The sequence below is a fragment of the Lepisosteus oculatus genome, chromosome 8 (assembly GCF_040954835.1).
Source record: "Lepisosteus oculatus isolate fLepOcu1 chromosome 8, fLepOcu1.hap2, whole genome shotgun sequence".
NCBI classification, from domain to species: domain Eukaryota; kingdom Metazoa; phylum Chordata; class Actinopteri; order Semionotiformes; family Lepisosteidae; genus Lepisosteus; species Lepisosteus oculatus.
The window spans coordinates 272,473-297,421 of NC_090703.1; the positions used below are offsets into that span (position 1 = coordinate 272,473).

General features: G+C 42.2%; 1 protein-coding gene across 3 annotated transcripts; it reads right to left on the reverse strand.

The window, feature by feature from the left end:
* Positions 1-1,599: 1,599 nt before the first annotated feature.
* spata7 (spermatogenesis associated 7) lies at positions 1,600-24,634 on the reverse strand. Of its 3 annotated transcripts, XM_015350089.2 has the most exons (13): positions 24,356-24,631; positions 23,874-23,945; positions 23,187-23,218; positions 22,829-22,921; positions 22,290-22,337; positions 9,034-9,167; positions 7,598-8,079; positions 7,248-7,296; positions 5,579-5,706; positions 5,120-5,170; positions 4,506-4,583; positions 4,136-4,193; positions 1,600-2,791 (listed from the first exon to the last, which is right to left on the reverse strand). In XM_015350089.2, the coding sequence occupies exons 4-13, from the start codon at positions 22,878-22,880 to the stop codon at positions 2,300-2,302; spliced, it is 1,572 nt and encodes a 523-aa protein (XP_015205575.1). In that variant the 5' UTR covers positions 22,881-22,921; positions 23,187-23,218; positions 23,874-23,945; positions 24,356-24,631; the 3' UTR covers positions 1,600-2,299. The 3 variants fall into 3 exon arrangements, with proteins under 3 accessions (XP_015205575.1, XP_015205572.1, XP_015205573.1); XM_015350086.2 differs by lacking the exon at positions 23,187-23,218 and having other exon boundaries at positions 23,862-23,945; positions 24,356-24,634; XM_015350087.2 differs by lacking the exon at positions 23,187-23,218 and having other exon boundaries at positions 24,356-24,630.
* Positions 24,635-24,949: the final 315 nt, after the last annotated feature.

Below are 24,949 nucleotides of genomic sequence, written 5' to 3' on the forward strand. Positions count from 1 at the left end.
TGCGGCGTTTGCAGCCCATGACCTCAGGGAGCTGGAATGCCCAGGCAGGGACACGCCAGGAATGAGGCAGCTGGTTCGCTCGCAGCGAGCGATATTGTTGCACACAGTAGCAGCTCAGCACTTGAATAACAACGCTAGAAAGTACTCGTCAAAGCTATTTGTTCTTTAATTTGTAACAGCCTTGCCGTATGAGTGATGTTTCCCTTTTGTTTGTTTTTTTATCTATCCTCGGTCGAGATCGCACCATTTTTTTAGAAAGCCGCTTTCCCTAGGAAGGATCCAAGACATTACTAAGAAACTTTTCTCGGAAAAAAAACTAAAAGATAAGGAATTTAAATGTGTCGGTAGGATATTTTTCAAGTTTTATTATTATTATTATTATTATTATTATTATTATTATTATTATTATTATTATTATATGAATATGAGCTATTGGGGCATTAAAACATAAAACCTTTCAACCTGATAACTAGCACTGTATTGACTACATCCTTTGCACGAGATAAAATTGTGTAAAGACCAAGAACCATATTTGATCTTAATTTCGATTGATTTACCCTTTTCAATAAAGAATTTTAAAACAATTAACAACAACGCAGTAGTTAGCATTATCAGTCCAGGGACCATTGTCCGATCCCAGACTGTATGGACTTAGTACTGCTTTTTCATGTTCATGTGGTTTTCAACACATGCCCAAATTTTTCCCACCTCCCAGATACTTGTTGGGTGTGATTTTCTATTCCCTCACTGGGATTTATAGGGAGTTTATTCCACTACATCCTGGTCCTGGATGTTCACACAATTGCTGTTAGCATCGTGGTTCTTGTTGACAAGCAATAGTTGAATCCTAATGTGACTTAATAATGGGATTAAGTTGTACTGTTTGCCTGTTTTGAGATCTTAAACAGGTCTATAATTTAAAATCCCAAACTTTTCTGTAGAAAAAAGCTTGCAAATATTCCAAACAAGAACCTTCTTACTTCAATTAAGGTTTCAGTTAGGTAAGTAAGCTCAGCTAGAATGAAAGTCAAGAGCTGTTTGGGCTCCCAGAACCAGGACTGGGAGGCCCTGGAGTACTACAACAGCCTGGATCATCTCCTCTCGATTCTGGCCTTTCAGATGATCTCAAGGAAAGATGACGGAGCACACCCATCATTAATGACAGAAAACATTCTAGTATTTGCTTCATTTGATTGTATTGCAATTGTGCGGGCAATTATAGTGAAGCTGTTACTGTGAATAAAGCTCTTACTGCATATTCAAAATAGTAATTTGCCTCAGATTGTTACCTTCAAAGGACAAATCTTGTGCTTCCTACAATTGCTTATTATAAACTAATCTTATTTTTTTAATACTTACACTTACTGGAAACTTAATCAGTGGACTTTTTTAATGATTCTGTATTTTAGATTTTAAAAGTATATGAAGTATTTATTCTCAATCTACTTAAGATGTACCTGTGTTGAAGATGTTGCTTCTCAGCAACCCTGATTTTGATTTAAATATGGCTTTAGGTTCTTGACTTTGCTAAATGTAATACATTTTTCATTTTTGTAAGTAATCATAACTTTTGAAAGAGAAAGAAAAACAAAGCAGACATAAAAGGTTAGATTTTTATTGTTTGATAACTGACTGGCAGTACATTGTGCATTGAAAAATATTGCACTAAAGAAACATTTTTATGTAACTCTGTTTGGTTTAAGTCAGTATCTTGGAATATGTGGATAGAGAATTGTTAGTAATTTTAAGAAAAGTGGGTTTCCCCTTTTCAGATTTTTAATATACACTAGAATAATCTTTGGTTTGATCCTTATAAAAAGGAAAACAGATGTTAACTTTATATTACTATCTCAACAATTATAATAAAGATTATTGCTTTAAGAATGATCAAAAATCCAGCAAATATTTGTTGTAACACAAGCAGCTATTAATTTCTAAAAAAGGACATTAGTATATTGCAATGCAAGGATACAGTGTGTAGGTCAAGTTTTTAAAAATAGTAGCCTGTAAACAATAAAGATTTTTTTATGCTGTAATGTGTATTTTTAGTAATACAAACTTTTCCACACAGTCAAATGTGTGGTTATCCTGAATGAAATTAATGTGCAAATTGTAAACAGTATTAAATCCTGTGCAATCAACTGTAAAATACCTAATACAAAACTGTAGAATACCAATGGAGGGGACAGTGTCTCAGACCATAGGTAACAACAATCTGATATTTTAAGTCATACTGTTAACTTCTCGCTGTTTAAAACTATAAGTCTTTGTCAGATAACTAGCAATTCCTCTTAACATCTCATGTGCAAGAGTCGTCTGTGACACAGCAAGAATTGTTTTCATTGGATACAAACAAGGATGTTGCTAAATTCTTTTCAAGATCTTCTATATCTCTTGTTATCTCTTGCCTTGGGTTTTTGAAGTCATTTTCACAGGTACTCAGTTTGTCAACCGCTCCTGGGATTAATTCACTCTCAGTCTTATTAGCACCTGCCTCTTCAAATTCTTGAGTTCCATTTACTGGTTGTGGTAAATCAGTGCTGCAAGACTGTTCTTCACATTCTAACGGTGTGCAGGTAGAACAGTCCTCCCCACAGTCTTCCTTTGATAAATCTACAACTAATGTATGATTTTCACTTTTTTTCATATTGGTTGTGTCTTGTTCATTGGACTGCACATGTTTGGAAAACAAAACATTACGGCTCTTGGTCTTGCCCACAATGACCCCTACGGAATCAGATGTATAACCAAGGTCATGCCTCAGCACATCCAGAAGATGGCGCATTTTATCCTAAAGAAATTTTAAAAAAGACATGAGTATGGTTTGCTTCAGTACAGTTTAAACAGAAATCTTGATGTATATAGGTCCTCTTTATATACATACATAAGTATATAGAGTTTATGTAATGACCACATGTGGTCAGGATTTCAGTTTAATTCCAAGAATGGCCCATCCTACATCAGTATCTCCTATTGCCATAATAAAGTACTGGCTATAAAATTCTGGTCTACAGAGATAAATACTACCTACTGATTCATCAACATCATTTACAGCAGCAACCTGATATTACTTAAAACTTTCCTGAGCCCATGGCTGATGAGGCCCAGCCCTACTTACTGCTTCTAAGATTTTAATACACTTTGCATTCATTTCAGAGTTGGTGCACATGTGGGCTAATAGGTACTTTATTACTGTGGAAACAGCATAACGTTTCGCATTAAACTTTCATGAACCCTATTGCAATTGTTGCCATACACAAATCTTGTCATTTTCAGTGACGTTTCAAAGTGTGAACAAGGAATATAGACCACCCTTTTAGACACACCAAATTTCAGCACATGTATTCCATTGTGAATTCCATTGTGAGAACAACAGCAGGAGAATCAGTATTTTCTAAACTGCATCATTTATTCATGCTATTACAGTATAATGTTCAAGCTTTAGATTTCTAAGCAACATTTCCACCTTCAATTAAAAAAGAGACCCTGAAGGGTGCATGACACTGTGCTGTAAAAGGTGTTGTTCTTTCAATGCTATGCTAAACCAAATTACTTGGTCATTAGCATTAAGTTTGTAAGAGCAGTGGTGTAAACACTGATGACCTGAATAACTGTCACTCTGGACCCACACAGACTGCAGGGTGAGCACCCCCTACTGGCCCCAGTAACACCACTTCCAGCAACAACTTTCATTTTTTCCCAGGAGGTCTCTCATCCAGGTACTGACCAGGCTCACACCTGCTTAACTTCAGTGGTTACCAGTTGTGAGCTATAGGATGATATGGCTGCTGGCTACTATCTATATGATATTGTAATATACAGTATAACATTACAGTATTATTGTCTATATATATATATTAATGTATAAATACATTATATGAATATATATGAATGATATATTATATATTAATTAATATATACTTATATTGCAAAACTATGCATGAAAAAATGGAGGGAGAAAAGTAAAAGCACTTGACATAATTGAGAATCAGAGAAAACAAATACTGGTAGCCTAATGTTTACAAATACACTGACAAATAGTAAGAGAGACCAAAGCGTCATGTATCATTACCACTGTCAGAAAAAAAATGACTGCATTACAGCAAGGATTTTATTTCATTTATATTATACTTACGTTATCCAATCGATGTTTGTTCATTTCAAAGTGACGCTCAAAAACACGCTCTAAAACCCTTAAGTAATAAAGAATTAACAGAAAATAGATTACAAGAACAAAAATAGAAAGTTATTCAAATTAGCATGTATCTGGATATCCAAGTATAGTCTTTCAAATGTTCAAATTTAAGTTACCAGTCCTGAAACTATTTTGTACTGGAAAACTAACCATGGCAGACTATATTATGCATTTAGCCTTACTTTCCATCCCAAATACAAATATTTTTTTGAAAGAGAGAATTATTTTAAAAGGCAAAATGCAATTACAAAATATTTTTCTATTCGGTTTTGTTATATATATAGAATCAATGACTAAAGATGCAAAATACCTATTTGAATACAATCCCATTGTCAAGATTTCATTTGTTACATCTGCAATAAATTCAAGGTACCTCAGCTCTTCTTCCCTGAAAAAAAAAACAATATACTAGCTTCTTTTTTGGTTAAATGTTTTTTTTCAAATATAAAAAAATAATCAATACAATTTGAAGGAATTATCTAATATATATGTAACTACTGATGTCATTTTTTGTACAGGTAATTAGAAGCTGCCCTAGAACACATTATTAAGACATCTGTTTATTACACAACACCATTTAATAAAAACAACTTTTAAGCTAATCATAGACATACCTGTACTAAGAAAATGTATTTCATTGGAGAAAAATATGCACTCTACTCCAGATAGGAGGGGCAGTTAATCTTGCTGCACACATAGGTGTATCAGCCCAATTCAAACAGCTTAGATACTGCAAATAACTGTGAACTACTGTAGGAAAAATAAATGATGGAGTGAAAAATGTCTAAAACAATTTTATAATATTGCACACAAAATACTGAATAAAACTGTATAAAATACTGTATAAATACTGTATAAAAACATTTTTTAGATGCTCTTTACAATAAAATGTAAAACAGAAAATCAGAATGCATTTATTCTTACTCAGCAGTGACCTTTCTCATGGTTGGGGATTTCATCCTTTCTGGAGGAATCCTGAAATGAAATGCAGTCTCAAATGTATCCTTAAAATCCCTCTTAAAATATAGAACTATGTACTATGATCATAATATATGTTACAGTATATATAATCATGGATATTGTATGTGATTATATATTAAATGAATATATTATATAATTTTGAAGAAGAAAATAAACCTTGTTTAGATTATTTTCTAGATACTTTTTAATGTCACAGTATTCAAAGCATGTTCATAAAATTTTCCCGATTTTTAGCTAGCTAAACTACTGACTTCCCAATATTTATTTTTGACAATATTCAAATGTTTGCATAGCTTTTATGGCTAGGAACTGATTAATAAGACAACATTCCCTATAGTTTTAACAACACATGTTAACACACTCTATACCAATACCTCTTTGCCCGTTAAATTCAAAACATACCTTGATAAAGAATATAACTGATCAGTATTGCCCATTCCAGTATTTTGTATTTTGCTGAGATTTTCATAAGACAAGTGGTCTTCAATAAGATGCTCTTCAAATGACCATTCATGATCAGTAAAGGAATCCTGTGTAATTTAAAATGACATTTGTAGTTTCTGAAAGTTGGGCATCCTAAAGTATAAAAGTGTTACAACAGCTTAGATAATGATCTATTTTCAAAGTCACCAGTATTACTTGCATAGTTAGTTATTAGATTTGCATAGTTGCATGCAAGCACAATATGGGTGCTATAGGCCCTACACAATCTTACACATAATTTGACTTTTCCCTAGTTAAATATGTCGGAACTGCTCAAATCATCAGTAGATGTCCTCCCTTTAATGTAATGATCAATTTAAGATTACTGAAAGAGCATGATGCTTTTATTTTCTTTTAATGGTAATATTGTGTGAAAACCCCAGTGACAGTAAAAGTCTTGAGATCCTTAGCTTCTGAATTATTGTGTGTTTATGTTCCCTGGCTTCATCCTTCTGCTATATTATTGTTTTCATTGTTATTTTGTATGGTATGCACATCTGTTAATGAGATTTTTTTTCTTTTTTCGGGTGAGCTTGCCTAAGTTTTGCAACTTTAAAATACAAAAAAATCCACAATTTCTTCAAGCTTTTGGTTCATGACCTATGTGCCTATCTCCCATCAGAAGTTTCTGCTAGTAGGACCCGTTAGGGCTTAATCATAATACTCTCCTGAAAAAAAGATCATGATAAAATTAAAGAAATAGCCTAAAAAGCGGAGAATGGAGACTGAGCTGCAATCCATCTGTCTATCATGTCTCTAGTTTTGTCTACTGTCAGCTGTACCAGATGTGACCATGCCTGTGGGTCACACAAGACAAGCCAGTTGTAACAGTTTCAGTTTTGTGCAGATTCAGGAGAAGTTGAAATGCTAAACATCAATAACACTTGACTGAAAAGGATGCTCTGAAACCCTTGATATTATTTTTCTAGAGGTTTTTTATAGAAACACAGAAGAGATGTTTGTCTGTTCAAAGTGTGGGGTTATACCTCCAACACATCAACATAATTTCCATGTAACTTCTCACAGAGATTCTATATTTAATTAAAGTCAGCAAATTATGTGTTCAATCCAACAGACTATATCATATCCATTTAATAGAAGTTTTAAAATAAAACATTTCACTCAGTGAAGTAATATAAGTAATGCAAGGCTGTACAAAGGACTGATTAAAGGAAATAAAAGTTCAATGCATTTTTTAAAATTATTATTATTTTAATAAAGATTAATAAAGCAATCAATGTGGCCTATTTTCTGCAAATAGGAGTTCCTAAATCTATATAGGAACAGTATGATTATTGTCAGAAGCTGCAGTTTGCCATGATCCTATTTCACCGTTTGTAGAATAAATCCTGTACTGTGGCAGACATCCAAGAGGAACACATACTTCCTGCAATGCAAGGTATGTAAAACCTTGAGTGCTTATAGCCTCTAGATGATGTAGCATGTAAATGTTACAACTGGATTTTTTTTACACCTGATTTTTTTAAAATAAAAGTACAAATTAAAACTTAGGAAACTATCTGCAAATATAAGAAAACATAGTTAAACAAATCAATTATAAATAATTGGAGAAGAATACACAGCTTACCTGGGGTAAAATCGATTTTTCTTGAGGTGAGCCCACATTATCAGAAAAACTAGACATATAAGAAAAACAATCAGATGTTAGAAATAAAACCCATTGGCATATGCACAAATGTGAAACACCTTATTTTTTAAATAAGCATAATTCTTGTGCTAGGACAATATTTTACAGTACAATTAATTACATATACAGTAATTTACAGTATATTCATATTAAATACATATTAGAGAGAAACCAAATATATTGTACTTAATTTTGTACTTTAGGAAATATTATTTTTCCATTAAATCATTTCGCAAGTGTATGACAAAATGAACACATTTTTTTTGTAAAATATATTTTCATGGACTTACCTATTATTATCCGTTTGCGTGTCCTGATTTACCATTAAAGGAGTTCTGTGTTTTGCAGGTTTTCTCCTAGGAGGAGTGTAATACCTGTACTGTGAAAGAGAAGACTTAGTCTCTTTTTTCAGTGTCTTTGGAGTGAAGGGTTTGTCTTCAGTAAAGCAATGAGAATGTTTTTGTAAAAGGTCACCACTATATGTCTTTTGATTTGGATCATGAAAAGAATTGTATGAAATCTTAGATTTGAAAATGCCACTGGAAGAAGTATAAGATTGTGTTGAATGTTCTCTTCTAGTAAAGGGACTTCTAAAACCTGATTCTGAAGAAGAGCGGTAAAAAGGCTTTGTAGCCTTTTGCCCGCTCCTGCTAGATTGACACAAAAATTGTGATGAATGGCATGATGCTGCAAATCTGGGTGATGAAATCAGGTGACTTTCCAGGTAATGAAAACAATCCCCCTCATCATTGCCTTGCAAGGATGCACAGCTCTACAAAGAGAGAAAACAAATAATAAAATTGTTAAACTTATAAAGCTTTAATGAATAACATCTGATGCTTTCATCATACTGACAAATAAACGGTATTTAAGCACTGCTTAGATGTGCCACATTTGAGATATTCTTCAAATATGAATGTGTATTAGCGCTTAAAACTTCATTCTCCTAAAACAGGTGAACAGAATTATTAGAATTTAAAATGTTTTTTGTTGTTGTTGAATGAACTATTTGCAAATTAGAATACTATTAAAGAATAGGAACACGCTTCATAAAAAAGAAAAAACCTGATCTAGTTAATCTCTGATGATTATTTTTTACCTACAGCCATGAGGAAAGAACATGTTGAACATATTACAGCAGTGTGCTAGATATTAGGCATTAGCAATTTAATACAGCAAATGTCAGAGCCGAATGATGGTTCACATACCTGAGAAGCTTGGGTTTAAACATTTTGGCGCAACACAGAATCAAACGTTAATTCTACACCCTTATATTCAATTTTAAACTTCAGTCATGTAAACATCCCGTTAAAGCATTTGTCATCTGACAATGTACCTTGACAATTTTTAATTTTAGAGGTGATTGGTTACTCTGCTCTTTTTTTATACAACAGCTTGAAATGGACAATGATGAGTGCTTTCTTATCCTTTAATCCAGAACATCTACAAGAAAAAATGTTTCTATAGATCTTGCCAAACAAACATGTCACAAGACAGAGTGAGACAAGAAGGTTTAAAAGAATAATTAGGGTTATTAGAAAAACGACCCTAAATTGACACCCGAGGAAGGCTCCACAGCCGAAACGTTGCATTTTCTTTCTTCTCTTTTCAGCATGGAAAAAACCTTTAACTTGTTCCTTCGCAGCCTACACAAGCTCACACAGCTACCCACCTGAACTAATTAGAATTACTAATTTGAATAAAATAATTGTAAAAAGAATCATACCTGAACAATATCAGCAGAGGAAGGCCTGGTGTTATTTGTAGAGGTCTTCTGTAATCCTGTCTGGGCTGAAATTACCTTGGTCTCACATTGGCTAACCTTCTTCTTCAAGCGTTCCCTTCGCTGTTGGTCACTATCTGCAGTCATACAAGATTATGCCATATTACATAACAGCAGAAGTCATAGGAATGCTGTAAAAATCAAGGTACTTTTATTCTTCCAATCATTTTGTAAACTACTGTAGTGGTTTTGATGGGTTTACTGAGACAATTATTAATTGTAGCAGTAATCACGAGGTTGTTCGTCGGGGCTTTTAGAAAATCAATCGTCAGAACAACTAACAACGCACACACACGGGTTCAATACACGGGATACATTTATTAATATAACTGTGCAACAAACATATACCAGTCTGCCTGGATACTAGCGGCAGACCTTACGGTGAGGGTTATCAATATACAAGGTATATAATCTCGAAGAGATGCAAACACAAAGAGATACACAACAGAGAATATATGTCAATATATATCGTTCGGTTACCAAATCGCTAATCAGTGTTATTACCCACTGTTACTCTAAACTCGGAAGTGAATACATTACTCATGAATTAAATTGATAACAACTGGTGTTGAGGTACAATTGAATTCTCGAGACGCAATGTAGAACATGGGGTTTACTTATCCACTGTGTATGGATTTGGAATTCCCGGCACGAACACCAAACCAGCTGACAGGCTCTGTTGCAGCCTCTGTTGCAGCGGTTGTCCAATGGGCGTTGTGACGGCGTCCTCTGGCTACCGGCCAACCAGTCGAGGTGCAGCTCGGAGTAGGACGGGCGGAGGAATCTGACTGCGGCGCGCAGGGCAGTCGTTGCTCCGAGGGGATCTACCAGCAGTCCGGCTGGCTAGTAGAAAGTCTCTATGCACAGAGTGTGACCGCGAGTCCTCACAAGTCACTCTTTTGCCTGGGAAGAAACTGGTTCGTTCCCGGTCCAGCGCTGCTTCTGAATAAGCTATTCAGGTTGTCGACGAGGGTCCAACTGTAGGCTGCCGTTGATCAAGCGGAGCATTCACGTTGGTAGAATTCTGAGTACGTACGGGTTCCTCGGCCTCGCGCCTTGAACAAAGTCCAAGTCCTTTTGCAGACAACAGCAGTTGTCACGTGATTGTCTCTGAGGATGCGCGAAAATGGCCAAGGAGAGCCCAGAACTGAGCTTGCGCTCCCTTTTTGATCAAGACCCAGATGTGTGCTGATTGGTTGAGAGTTTGGCGGGCATTGGAGACCCACGTGGTATTACCACGCCCTGCCAGTCCCTGATTGGTTGGTCAAGGTGAGATATAAGTCACTTACTCTTGACACTTAGGAATGCAGTCCAGATGTCCATTCGGCACTCCCTAGACTGATAGGCGCCAATGGCTGACCATTGATCATGATAGCCAGGCTTAGCTAAGTGCATCCCCCTTTGGGAGCTGGTTTCTTATCACAAGAAAACATCTTAAATCAGCTTGCATGAATTCTTTCTCTGTGGCTGCACCACAGAGATGGAGGGTGAGATGGGGCCTCTTTTAGGAGCATACCAACGCTTAATTCTGTCTTATTAACAAGCATTGCCGCTACATATCCCCCCTTTTTGAAGGTCACGAGGTCCTGAGGCGTTGTTGCCTTCAACACAAAAACAGAGTTAAGTGATGTCTGTTGTACCCCGGTGGATTCTACCACCCAATATTCACATTACCTCTCGAGAATTTGTACAGGAAATAGTGTTGGAAAGAACATTGCGTATACCTGCTCTCAGTTATAAGGTACATAGAAATGAGGCATCGGGCGTCATCATTAGCCCTAGACCTTAAACTTCCGGCAGTTCACTATCAGTATCGGATAGCTCTGCAGCAGGCAGACGCTTGGGCGTGGTTACCTGATTTCGGTGATAAACCATTGCTCCCTTTGTCTCATTCAAACTACCCCGCAAGGCTTTGATACAAGAGAACAGCATCCAACACATTACCCCAGCCATGATCCAGCTACCCAGCAGCAGTGTCAAGATGACCACGTTTACTGTCCCTAGCGCCCCAGAGGATCCACAACGACTGTGCTTGGGACCTACCAGTGTAGTTTTTAAGTTTGTGTCGTTGAGAACAAATTCGACTACCTGTACACCCTCAAGACTTACTGTCTCTTGGATTCTCTCATCCAAGTCAACGCTGTGTCCTCTGAAAGCGTCCACAATCTCGAGTTCCGTTTCATACAGTTCTGACTCCAGGTGATACAGTGCTAAATCGTTGAGATGCACTATAGCTCCTTCAGGAACTTGTAGAAAAACTGTTTGGTTGGGTAGCTGCACTTCGGTAGCTGTATCATGTCTGTCATAGGTTATTGTAACCGTTAACTGTGGTGTGCTGACCAGCCATTTCTTTCCCACCTGCTCAACCTGGGGTTCGTTAACCTCACGTTTGCTCGTCACTGTGGCTTTACACTTTTCAGTGGCAGCCCCCTTTCTGATACCACACAACCTCTGAGTTGTGTCCCTAAGGAATGGCTTACTTGGGCATACCCAGTGGATATCCTTGGTTGATATACACAGTTCCAGGTTTGGAACAAGGTACAAATTTGGATCATCCTCCTGGTAAGCTACGAGCGGTGGGGTGGTCAACTTCACATGCATGTCCCCCCTCCAGAAGCCAACGTTCAATATAGACTTGAGTCTATAGATATCCTTGCTACTCACGATGGGAAGGTTCAACAGGAAACCTATTTCCTTGGCTTCGGGGTTGACATGTATGGGAATGGCACTGCCTAGACTGTATGCAAGATGTACTTGCAATGGCTGCACCATCTCGGAAGTGGTTGACTTCAGTACTTCTTCTACTAAGGACAGTGGAACCAAGTAGGTTGGAATCTGTCCCATGGCTAGGCTAGTTACTGTGGCACTAAGCTCCCTAAGCAGATCCTGCATCAGCATTCTGACCTGTTGCACATAAGCATAGTCCCACTGTAACACGTCGACAATCCTGCCCACGGTGTGGAGGGTGTTATTCAACAGTGCTGCATGAAGGTTTACTGCTAAAATTGTGCCCTGTAAGGTTTTCCCTAGGCTTTCCAGCCGCTGCTGCTGTTGATACAGCTTGTCATAAATTTCTGGCATTTCCTTACGTAACCCAGACACCTGCCTTCTCAGGGTGGTCAGGGTGACAGTGTTAGCAGCAAACAGACCCGCTGAAAATAGCGAACCCACGGCGGAGGCCGCAGCAATCAGACCCCCCAAGAACCTTTTGGGGCGGCTGAGGCCTGTCATCTCCTCCTGGGTGACTGTTGCCTTCCTCAGCTGGCGGAGCATGTGTATAGTGTCTAGCTGGGCATGCCATACAGTATCCCCAGCCCACTGCCTACCATGATAGGACACCCTACTGTTCATGCTGATGTGCTTCCGAAACACATCATGTGGGTCCAGCCGTACATACACTCGCTGAGTATATGTTCTGCAATTTGTTAACAACAATCCGGGAGCGTCCTGCAGGACTATGCCGGTAGGAGGACCGGGTTCCACAACTTCAAGGGGCTGTGTCGAGGCGATCCACAGTACTGTCAGGACCAGCCGTGGCAGTTTTAGGATTCCCATTCTGGAACACAGATGAGGCACATGGTACAGTTCCACTATATTTTTGAATATATTTTCCTAGCAGGACCTACACTACAGTACCTAACTACCTGCAACTACAAAGGGGCACCCCCCTCTTTGATCGGGTTTAGACTTTTAACCCTATTCTGTGTCCTCCGGCGCCATTTGAGATGGGCGATACAACCGGAGGTGGTTGCGATGCACCCACTTGTAAACCAGAGATTGCCTTCCCTTTTCAATCCGAATTCGATAAGCTACCGGTGATACCTTATCGACAATCTCGTGGGGTCCTGTCCAACTGGGTAAGAACTTCCGGGCCACCCCTGTGGGTTTGGCAAACTGGAAGTACAGGACCTTGTCTCCTACTTGGAGTTCCTGGTTAACTGCCTTTCGGTCATAGTATGCTTTCCTACCCTCTGCACTCCTTCCCAGATTGTTCTGGGCAAAAGCAAAGGTTGCCTGCAGATGTGCTCGCAGGTCTGAAACATACTGATGGGCCGTAGCAGCTCCCGTCGTGCTCAGGTCCTCCACCCCATAGAGACAGTGTAGGGGAAGAGTCATCTTCCGACCTGTCATCATCTCAAAAGGTGGGACCCCCGTAGAGCAGTGGGGCGTGGCTCGGATGGCCATCAGAACCAGGGGCAGCTTAATGTCCCAGTCCCTACCGTTGGTGGAGACAAACTTTTTGAGCATACTAACCACCGTTCGGTTTGCCCTTTCTGCCTGGCCCGAGGATTGAGGGTGGTAGGAGATATGCAACTGGGCCTTGACCCCAAGCATATTCCACAGGGTTGCCATTACTGTAGCTGTGAAATGGGTTCCCCGATCCGAGTCCACGGTCAGGGGGAGTCCCCATCGACTGAACACATGGTTCACCAACAGCACTGCAGTTGTCTCTGCCGTGTCGTTGGGTGCTGGGAGGCACTCAATCCATTTTGTGAATGCACACGTAACAGTGAGGAAATATTTGTTCCCTCTGGATGACCTCACCAGTGGCCCCACCCAATCCATTTGTAGATTGGACCAGGGGAATGTCATGCCCTTTTTCTGGAGTGGTGCACGGTGCAAGGGCCGTGATGGTTGGAACTGGCTACACGTCAGACACCCCTTTACATACGCGGCGATGTCTTGGCCCATGTGAGGCCAGAATGCCACCTGCTGGATAGTGTCGTACGTGGCCTTGATTCCCCGGTGACCCCCACAGGGTTCGTCATGAGCGTGTTGGATCATGACCCCCCGATGACAGCGGGGAACTACCCACTTTGGGACACCTTGTGCAACTGGTACACAAACCAACAACCCCTTTATAATTTTTAGGTTGTCTTTCACCTCTGCCAGCTCCTTCAGCTCCGGAGACTGGCTCAGCACCTGCCCCGAAAGAGGTTGACGCACTGGGTCAGCGATATGCTGATACATTTGCCCAATTGCTGGGTCCTGTTTCTGCATTTCCGCAAGATCAGTGTTAAAACCCTGTGACCCAAGCACTACAGATTGAGGGTCGGCTCCGACATCCTGTCTAGCCCTGCTTCGGGTGACCGCCTTGACCTCAGCCACGGTTTCTGGGGGTAGCCATTCCTGCTGGAACTGCCAGGGATCACCCTCTAAGGCGCCAGATTTGGCCAGCCGATCGGCCTCATCATTCCCGTCTTTGTCGGGTCCCTTCACCTGGGAGTGTCCCTTCACCTTCCTCCAGTAAACCATCATTCCAGCCTCGGTCGTGAGCTTGTCACTGGCCAGGAACAATTCTTTGTTCTTTACTTCCTTGCCCCGGGCATTTTTCATGCCATTACCCTTCCAATACGGAAGATGGGACACGAAGCTATGTCGGGCGTAGTTGGAGTCACTACAGATGACAAATTGTTTAAGGCCATTTGTCAGGGCCTGCTGGAGGGTGATCAGCACCCCAGCTACTTCCGCATACTGACTAGTCTTTGGTCCTAGCTTATAGCGGGTCGGCCCACAGGGAGTATTGTCTTGCCAGACTACACCTACCCCTGCTAGCATCTGCTGTTCGTGGCGAAAAGAGCAACCGTCAACATAGGCCATGGGTAAGCCCTGGCCCACGTTCTCATCGTAGTACCGATGATTGTTCGGTAGCTCAGCAGCGGGAATCATTTCTGGAGCTTCCATGTCAGTGTCACAGCCGTGACACACTTGGCCCAAAGCCAGGCCCTGTCCCAGGTACATTTTCTTGCTCTGTGCATAACGTACCTCTATCTCATAGCCTTGTAGGGCCATCATCCATGCCACAATCCTGCTATTTGACACCCTGCCTGCTTTCAGTCTCTGGCTATGCAGGAATGTCACAGGTTGGTGGCAGGTTTCGATGATGATCTTTTGTCCCCCAACATAACTACGGAAGTGTTCTACCGACCAGACCGTAGACAACAGGGCCTTCTCGCAGTCCAAGAACTTTTGCTCCACTGGGGTCAGGGCTCGACTGGCATACGCCACCACCCTTCGCTCTTGGTCATATTCCTGACTCAGAGCAGCCCCAAGGCAGTGCTCTGAGAACCCTGCTTCAAGGTAGAAGACCTTATTTTTGTCAGGGTAGGCCAAGCACGGCGCACTACCGAGTTTGCGCTTCAGCTCCATCACAGCCTGTTCTGGGGAAGGTCCCCACTCAAAGGGCACGTCTTTCTGCAACAGCTTGTGGAGGGGCCTTGCTATTTCAGCGTAATCCTCAATGAACTGCCGGGAATAATTACATACTCCCAGAAAGCTGCGCAGTTCAGACAGGTTAGTGGGCGACTTCATATTCTGGATAGCTTGGACTCTGCTGGACTGTGGCTGTATGCCTTGGGCTCCAACCAACAGTCCCACGTACTCCACTTGGGTCCTACACCACTGTCCCTTAGCCAGAGACAGTTTGGCCCCTGCACGGGAGAGCTGGGTCAACACATGCCTGATCTCGGCCATGTGTTCTTCCCAGGTCTGACTCCGCATCAGAATATCGTCCACATAGACCAGGTTGCCCCTGGCGGCTGCATCACTCATGGCTTTGTGCAGAAATATGTTGAACTCCGCTGGGGAGTTGGAATACCCAAAGGGGCATCGATTCCAGGTGAACTGCCTGTTTCCGAAGGAAAAGGCCAGTTTGTACTGGTCTGTCGGTTCTACCTTAAGGGTCCAGAACCCATTGGCCACATCCACTGTGGTGAAATATTTCGCTGTTGTCACCTTGGCTAACTCCTGATCTAAGTAGATCATTGGCCATCGTGACAAAGGAACCTGTTTATTCAGCTGCCGGTAGTCAATGGTCAGACGCCACTTACCATTGGGTTTCAGCACCGGCCACAGTGGGGAGTTATAAGTGGAGTTACACTCCCTTATGATCTGACGCTCTAGTAGAGCATCCAACGTCTGCTTTATGGACTCGTATGCTGTGAGGGGAATGCGATACTGCCTGACATAGGTTGGGCGGGCGCCAGGGGCTGTGGGAATGCGCACTGTGTGCAAATCCGTCACCCCGCAGTCATAGGCGTCCCGTGCAAACACTTCCTGGAAATCCTGGAAGATCTGACGCAGCTGCTGACGCTGGCTTTCCGTTTCCAGGGCATCTGCCTTACCAACCTGTTCCTGTACCTGCTCTAGGAACCCCGCTTTTGACGGCATGGCGGTATCCCGGGTCGCACTCTTAGCTGAGTGGTCCGTCGGAACACCTGCGTGTACTGTGTACACAACCATCTCATCCTTATCGCTAAGGTCCACTCTGCACACCTCCTGGTTGCAGAATCCCTCTATTGGCATAATTGCGATCATCCGCCGGGGGTAGGTGTAGTACACCTGCTCGTTTCCCCCCTCCCTGGCCAAGGGACCAGGGAGCTGCCCCAGTACTGGGATGGCCAGTTCGAAATCATAGAAACCATTGTCAATTACCAGTCCCATGTCAGTGCGAGCAGGGATTTTGACATCTTGTTTTGCTATGTTCTGCACCAACAGGCAGGTGGCTCGGCCATTCCGTTCCAGTCTGGGGGTACCACAGACTGCTAGGTTCAGTCTGATAAACTGAGCTGATGGTTGGAAGAAAACCATCTCAGCATCCATTCCCTGTCCCTTCTTCAGGACAAGGCGTACCGGAAACCCTGCTGTTGATGCAGGAACGATCAGGTCCGATTCGTTTACTACCTGGCAGACCTGAGGAATCGTCTGACCTGACCGAATGTTCTCGGGGTCGCCGCTTAGAGAATGGGCATCTGGGTTCACCCGTGTCCACAGCACACTGTTTACTGTGTCCAGCTGGGCGCCCAGTCGAACCAACAGGTCTGCACCAATACAGACCGAATGGGCCAGCTGGGGTGCTACCTGGAAGTAGTGAGCAAACTTCCTTTTTCCGATGGAGATGGAAGCTACACAACTTCCTTTGCTCCAAATGGACCTATGAGATGGGGGTGCCCACCACAGAACCTGTGACTGCGTCACCAGGGTCACCTGACGGCTTCGCGACAGGTCCTTGAACAGACCTTCACTGATTATGGACTTCTCAGAGCTGAGGCTGAGAATTACATCATCAACCTGCACTTCTGCCACCCGGACCCCTCCCACCACCATGGGGTGGTAGTCCTGGTCCCCCTGAGGTACCAGGGCGCACAGAAAGGACTCCCATTCATTACCGGACAGGGAGATCCACTCTTCTTCAGGGATGAAAAAGGGGTGTGCTTTACCTGGCGGGTCAAGCAGCTGCTCGGAGCACTGCTCCTGTAGTTGGGAGACCGTGGGAGTGCTGGCCTGGGCAGGACTTCCCTGTAGTTTTGGAAAGCAAGAAGAGACATTTATTTCTCGTCCAGAGGAACCAGGTGGAACCTCCAACTCAGCTATAGTGTTCAGTGGGCACTGTGTGGTCACAGCATAACCACTGAACCCCCCTTTTTGCTGTACGACAGGCTTAGGGTTTTTGACCTGAGCCCACAATTTTCCACGCTGGCAGTCCACCAGAGGCTCCAGCCTGTCAAGCAGGTCTTGGCCAATGAGTAGTGGCTCTGTTTTAAACCTAGAGATGTAAACAGGATGCACCACGTTCATTGGCCCGAACCTAAGTGCCACCCACACTCGGTGTGTGATCCTGGCATGATCCTGGGTATAGCTGGAAATCTCTATCTTACACGGTTCTACCTTAAGTCTGATGCCTTTTCCTTTCGCTACTCGTTTGAGCTCGCTGAGTAGATCGGCTGACATCAAACTAATTTCAGCCCCAGTGTCAATCAGTGCTTCTCTATCTAAGACGCTTTCAAGAGAAACCTTGATATAAATACGTCTTGCTTTGCCTTTCTGGCTGAGATTCCCTAAGAATTGTTGGAAGCCTGCCTTTCCTTTGACTTCAGGGGCGGGGTCAGCGCCCAACTCAGAGTCCCAGCCTTCTTTCAGGCAGGAGCCCTCCCACCCAATCAGATAGACTGAGGGAGGGGTTTGGGGTGGATCCCCGCCTCCTCCAGTGAGAAGGGGCGTGGTCCCCCTAAACTCATTCACGCTTCCGGCATTCGGTGCGGAAGGTTTACCCTGTCCTGGTCTCTCAAGCAGGGCTTGTTCAAGCCGGGCCAGGCGGGCTGCAGTCGACTCCCTTCGTCCAGCCTTATGATAGGCTCTGCCTGAGCCCTTGCCTTCCCCGTAGCGCTCACGGCGGCTCTGACGCTTAGTGCGGTCCTGCCTGACTATCTTGCGCCGGGGCTTATAGGGCTCAGGAACCTCAGCTCCCTCGAGCTGAGGCGAGTCGTCAACCCTGCTGGCTTTAGTGGCGAACACGGCCGTTTTAGCAGGTTTTCGCTCTGAGGAAGCAGAGACTTCAGCTCCCCAGGCTTTTTGAGCCAACCTTCTAATGTCAGCCATTTTCATCGCTTTTGCATCTGTGTGCATCACAATCATTTTCCTGACTGAGGGATGCAGATTAGCAATGAATAAACCTTTGAAATTCACGTTCTCTTCGCAACCCTCTTCATTCCGCCCTGCAAAATAAGTGCGCCTAAGCCTCTCATAATAGTCGCGAGGGGCTTCAGCTTTTTCGTGCTTAATATGGTGCGCAGCGGCCACGGCAGCTATGGGATCGATAAAAGCCGAAAATTCTCCGATCATTGCCTGACACAGCTCCTCAAAGCTATTACAGACCTCCGGTCCTTGTCTGGACATCCACTCGTGTACCGCTCGGCTAGTAGTTTTCCTTACTAACAAAGCCTTTTCCTGTTCGGACGCTCCGGGCATAAACTGCAAAGTATGTCTCAGCTCATCGATGTAGGTTTCCACATTATTCCCTGACACTGACGGGTCAAACCTTTCTACATCTTTGGCTAACTGCCTCAGGGAGTGGAGGTTAATTTTTACGGTTTCTCCGCGGGCAGGGGGACGGCCGTGATCAGGAGCAGGGGGTCTCTGCCTGAATTGCATCGCCCTTGCGTCTCGCGCAGGACTCGGCGATCTCCCCCATGCCGATCCGACCACAGACCCTGGCCGGGAGAAACCTCCTCCCGGCGCGCTGGGTGAGCGCTCCGGGCTGCTAGGTGGGCTGGCATGCAAGTGGGATCTAGCCTGTTTTGCTTCCAGTACAAAAGCATCTAACTCCTTTTGCCTTTCCTGGCTGAGTTCATTTAAACTCTCAATTTCTTTTTCTTTTTCTTTCAAGCTCGCTTCCAGGTCTCTCCTAGCTACCTCAGCCGCAGTTTCTCTAGCAGACAGGTCATCTAATTTACCTAAAACTTCCCTGAGTCTGTCTTCACTTTCCTCATTTTTCACCCTCTTTTCTCTGATTATATCCAACAACTCAACTCGCTCCGCCTTATATCTTTCTAGCTTTCCCTGAAGCTTTTGAAACTTTGTCAGCTCTGACAAAGACAGTTCCAGCTGTTTAGCTAGATTTAAGGCGAAACTCGATAGGACCTGAACTGCGTTCACGGACCCTCCTGTGTTAAGCTGGTTCGCTACCTTAGCTACTAAATCTACTTGCAGCTTCTCAATATCATCAAAGTTCAACTTTTCGATACCGCTCCAGTAACCAGGATTGTCGTCGCTAGAAATAGTACTTATAAGCGACTCCACTTCAGACATTTTAGCAGCCATTGTGATTACGTCAGAGAAACTTTAAGAGTATTACTTTTTTTCCTTTTTACTAAAATACAGTATGGAATTTAAACACCCGAGCAGATGGATTTCCAATCAGCACACGTTACACTAAACGCTAGAAAACAGGGGGATTTCTTTGCGCAGTTATCAGCACACCCGGTATTCGCGTATAGAAGCCGCGGCGCTGTGCTGAACTTGAACTCACAGCAATATCAGTTATTCTGTGCGATTGATTCTCATTTCATTCTTAACTCCGCCCACCCAGGGACGCCATTAAATGTAGTGGTTTTGATGGGTTTACTGAGACAATTATTAATTGTAGCAGTAATCACGAGGTTGTTCGTCGGGGCTTTTAGAAAATCAATCGTCAGAACAACTAACAACGCACACACACGGGTTCAATACACGGGATACATTTATTAATATAACTGTGCAACAAACATATACCAGTCTGCCTGGATACTAGCGGCAGACCTTACGGTGAGGGTTATCAATATACAAGGTATATAATCTCGAAGAGATGCAAACACAAAGAGATACACAACAGAGAATATATGTCAATATATATCGTTCGGTTACCAAATCGCTAATCAGTGTTATTACCCACTGTTACTCTAAACTCGGAAGTGAATACATTACTCATGAATTAAATTGATAACAACTGGTGTTGAGGTACAATTGAATTCTCGAGACGCAATGTAGAACATGGGGTTTACTTATCCACTGTGTATGGATTTGGAATTCCCGGCACGAACACCAAACCAGCTGACAGGCTCTGTTGCAGCCTCTGTTGCAGCGGTTGTCCAATGGGCGTTGTGACGGCGTCCTCTGGCTACCGGCCAACCAGTCGAGGTGCAGCTCGGAGTAGGACGGGCGGAGGAATCTGACTGCGGCGCGCAGGGCAGTCGTTGCTCCGAGGGGATCTACCAGCAGTCCGGCTGGCTAGTAGAAAGTCTCTATGCACAGAGTGTGACCGCGAGTCCTCACAAGTCACTCTTTTGCCTGGGAAGAAACTGGTTCGTTCCCGGTCCAGCGCTGCTTCTGAATAAGCTATTCAGGTTGTCGACGAGGGTCCAACTGTAGGCTGCCGTTGATCAAGCGGAGCATTCACGTTGGTAGAATTCTGAGTACGTACGGGTTCCTCGGCCTCGCGCCTTGAACAAAGTCCAAGTCCTTTTGCAGACAACAGCAGTTGTCACGTGATTGTCTCTGAGGATGCGCGAAAATGGCCAAGGAGAGCCCAGAACTGAGCTTGCGCTCCCTTTTTGATCAAGACCCAGATGTGTGCTGATTGGTTGAGAGTTTGGCGGGCATTGGAGACCCACGTGGTATTACCACGCCCTGCCAGTCCCTGATTGGTTGGTCAAGGTGAGATATAAGTCACTTACTCTTGACACTTAGGAATGCAGTCCAGATGTCCATTCGGCACTCCCTAGACTGATAGGCGCCAATGGCTGACCATTGATCATGATAGCCAGGCTTAGCTAAGTGCATCCCCCTTTGGGAGCTGGTTTCTTATCACAAGAAAACATCTTAAATCAGCTTGCATGAATTCTTTCTCTGTGGCTGCACCACAGAGATGGAGGGTGAGATGGGGCCTCTTTTAGGAGCATACCAACGCTTAATTCTGTCTTATTAACAAGCATTGCCGCTACACTACACTGACAAAAACAGTAATGCAAATATAAAAATATTCAAATTCATATGTTAGCATGCCTAGAGGGGTTGGGCAGCCAGTTGACCTTGGACCCCTAGAAGTTTTTTTTCTCCTTACAGAGGAGTTTTTGGTTCCTCTCCTCCATTGTTGTCATGCCCTCTGCAGCCAGGGGGCGCTCCTTCTCTGTCCTGTCCCTAGTTTCCGGTCTGCTGTCCTTCCTGTCCCTCTCTTTCCCTTGGGCTATATATTTCCGGGTCTTGCACTCTGTCCTCGCTCAGCATTGACGTTTGGATGTCCTGAGACCCGCCTAGCACCAGGGCGCCCCACGTCCGCTCCCTGAGGGCATAGGTTTCTATACGGCATTCCTGAACTCTTTGCACTAATGAGCCCGGGCCTTTTTCCCGTCTCGCCGCCACGCATATGGGTCTTTTTCCGCTCTCCTGCTCCCCACGGTTAGTCCCTTTGGACGTCCGTGACAATTGTCTTCTGGCTTTTTCTCTTTCTGGATTGTAATGTCATGTACTGTCACACAGCACTGTTAGGTGCTTTGTAGTGAAAGGTGCTATGTAAAAATAAATTGAATATTCCCTCAATTAATCAATGTTTTTGTTTATATATAACATTAACAAAACATTTTATAAATTGTATAAACAAAAATATTAAATTAAAAAATAGTTAATGCCATGAAACCCAGCAAAAATTTAGCAATGGTAATGGATAAGGATTTGATGTCTAGTTATACAATACCTATGATAAGCATTATTTTTGGAAAAACATTAAGTAAAAAAAAGTTGTTATTTTCATAAAATTATATTCAATATAACTAAATGATTAAAACAGACAACAGTTAGAGTCTCTTTCTAAAAACTATGCAGCAAACCGCGATTTAACTATTTAAAGTTCAATATTTGCTCATTTAAAATATTAATCCCATACATACATTTAACACTGCTTAGCAAGCTTTTTGGTGCTGTTGAGTCCACTGCAGCTGAAAAAAGTGCATAGAAACAGCAAAATAATTTAGAGCTACATACTGTATAACATATCAAACAAGCTTAAGACAAATAAATGTATAACACTTAGGATTTATTTGATTGGGCTATCAGTTCAAAATGTTTACAATACATTGATATAAAAATGGATACATCTAAAAAATTAAAAGCTTTTTTGTAATTTAAAAGAACCTGATTAAAACTAAAGATCCTGAAACGTCTCAGCAATATATCCTATACCTCACTGTTTAACCTATGTATTAACTACAAAATAAAGACTAAGACTAATACATTCCAAAATGCTATCGAAACTGAGATTTTAGAAAAGTTTAGAAATTAATAGCTATAACTGAACATTCTAACCAATATCATTTCAAATCCAAGAAACAAACATGAAATCTTGTACTACATTCAGATCTTATATTTAATTTTACTGATATTTTTCTGAGCTGCGTTTCTGCATTAATTTCATTTGACATGATCTTACCTTTGGCTGAGAGTACTTTTTTGTAGTGGAACATCATATGATCCTGAATCATGTATTGGTTAGTAAGTTTGTTTGAAGATCCAGGGCAGTAGGCTAGAAGGCATACAGATTTGGGTATCAAAAACTCATCAAAAGAAAGAACAGAAATAATGTCTAATATAATATAATATAAATAATGTCTAATATTCTGGTGATCTTGTACAAAAAATGTACTAGCTACTTTAAATAAACCTGTACAAATATTATCAAAATTATAATTTCCTAGGATAATTGTAATAAAAGATGTTCAAGACACACAGAGCAATAAACACCATAAGCTCAAGTATACCATAGTATGAAAATAGTATTTAAAACTGACCCCGTGTTAAAATGTGCTTCTTTATTTTTCTTCTACAAAAAGAAGGAAAGGTGAATAAATATTATAGGTGAATAAAGCCTTATTCACCTATAAGGCTTTACATGGCTTGGCACCTCAATACGTGTCTGAACTTTTATCGCCCTACTCCCCACCCTGCAACCTCCGCTCTTCAAATTCTGCCCTCCTTACTGTCCCCCAAGCCCGTCTACATTGTATGGGTGACAGGGCCTTCTCCTGTTATGCCCCCAAGCTCTGGAACTCTTTGCCCAAGGATATCAGAGAGTCACCTTCTCTAAACCCCTTCAAATCTAGATTCAAAACCTTCTTCTTCAGAAAAGCCTTTACTGAACTGGTTCCATTCTTCACCCCTCTGCTCTTCTTAATACCACCTTCCACGGTCTCCTCTATTGTTATTGTTGTATTGTTGTAATTATAATTGTGTCCTATCTTGTGAAATCTTCTTAATAATTGTTGTAGTCTTCTTATTTATTGTTATTGTCATCCTGTAAAGGGCTTTGAGAAGCCACCTTTAAAGGCGCTATATAAAATAAAGTGTATTATTATTATTATTATTATTATTATTATTATTATTATTAAGACTAAATTGTAAAACGTGCACATAAATCTTCCCATTACAGAATCACAGAATAAAACAGAATCGCCCTCCTCTCGAACCTGCTGACTTACGGCTGCTTTTTATACTCATGTGTCCCTTAAAAGGTCCTGCGAGAGAATACCGTGGGACTGGTGTCACATTTACTGAAACACAAACAACATACACATAATAAGTTGTCTTATACAATATCGCTGAATGTGAACAACATACATTTGGATTTATAAAAGAACATGCTGATCAGAGAAGACCAGAGAAATGAGTAGGCCTGCTGTAATTCATTCCAAAGTAACGTAAGAACTGAGTTCGACAGAATGCATTTACGAATAACTAATATTATGTACGTTCTAGTGCACTTCATACAGTAACCTAAAATTGAAGCAACCTAAATATCTCGTGTGTTTTTTTCTTGAATTAGTTTTTCCTGTACCGCTGGGATTAGACATGATCTGTGAAGTACAAGATGTATCGCATTACAGTGCAACGTTTCGATTGTGATTCATGTATGCGACTCGGTACAGTCTTAAAAGATGCTGTTGAAATTGTAGTAACACACCTTTCCTCGTCTCCATGGTGCAGTGGATATATCCCATGCTTTTCTTGTTATCTTCGTTACGAACCACTTATTTGTCTGTTACGGTTTTCTGTCTACGGTTATGTGCCATTTCTGATCTTTCCTGACAAACTAAAGCTTCCTCGTCTCCACGCAGGTTGCTACGCGGACGTCACTACGTTCCACACCAAACGCGGCTGGTGCGTAAAGAGGGCAGCTTGTTCTCTGAATGCAGAACACGCGTTCTCTCCTGCACTGTGGAGGCTACGTGCCCATATGGGTTTCTGCAGTCGAGGGAGGAGTTTACGCGGAAAAGCCCTAGGCATCCCTTTCGCTACATCGAAAAGACCCTGCACCAGTCTTCTGTTTTCTTTCGGTATTGGTTTACCGAATCATCTTAATGGTTGTAGTCATGTATAACAGTAAATATGTTAGGGTTAGTATGAAACTAAAAATAAGACAAAAAAAACTCTAAATGTGAATTTTGAATACTAATTAATACATTGCTTCATTTTATCGCTTTCCAGAAAGCACATCATGGTTTGGAGTTCATGCACATTTTAATATCAATCAAAATCAAAATCAAAATCAAATCAA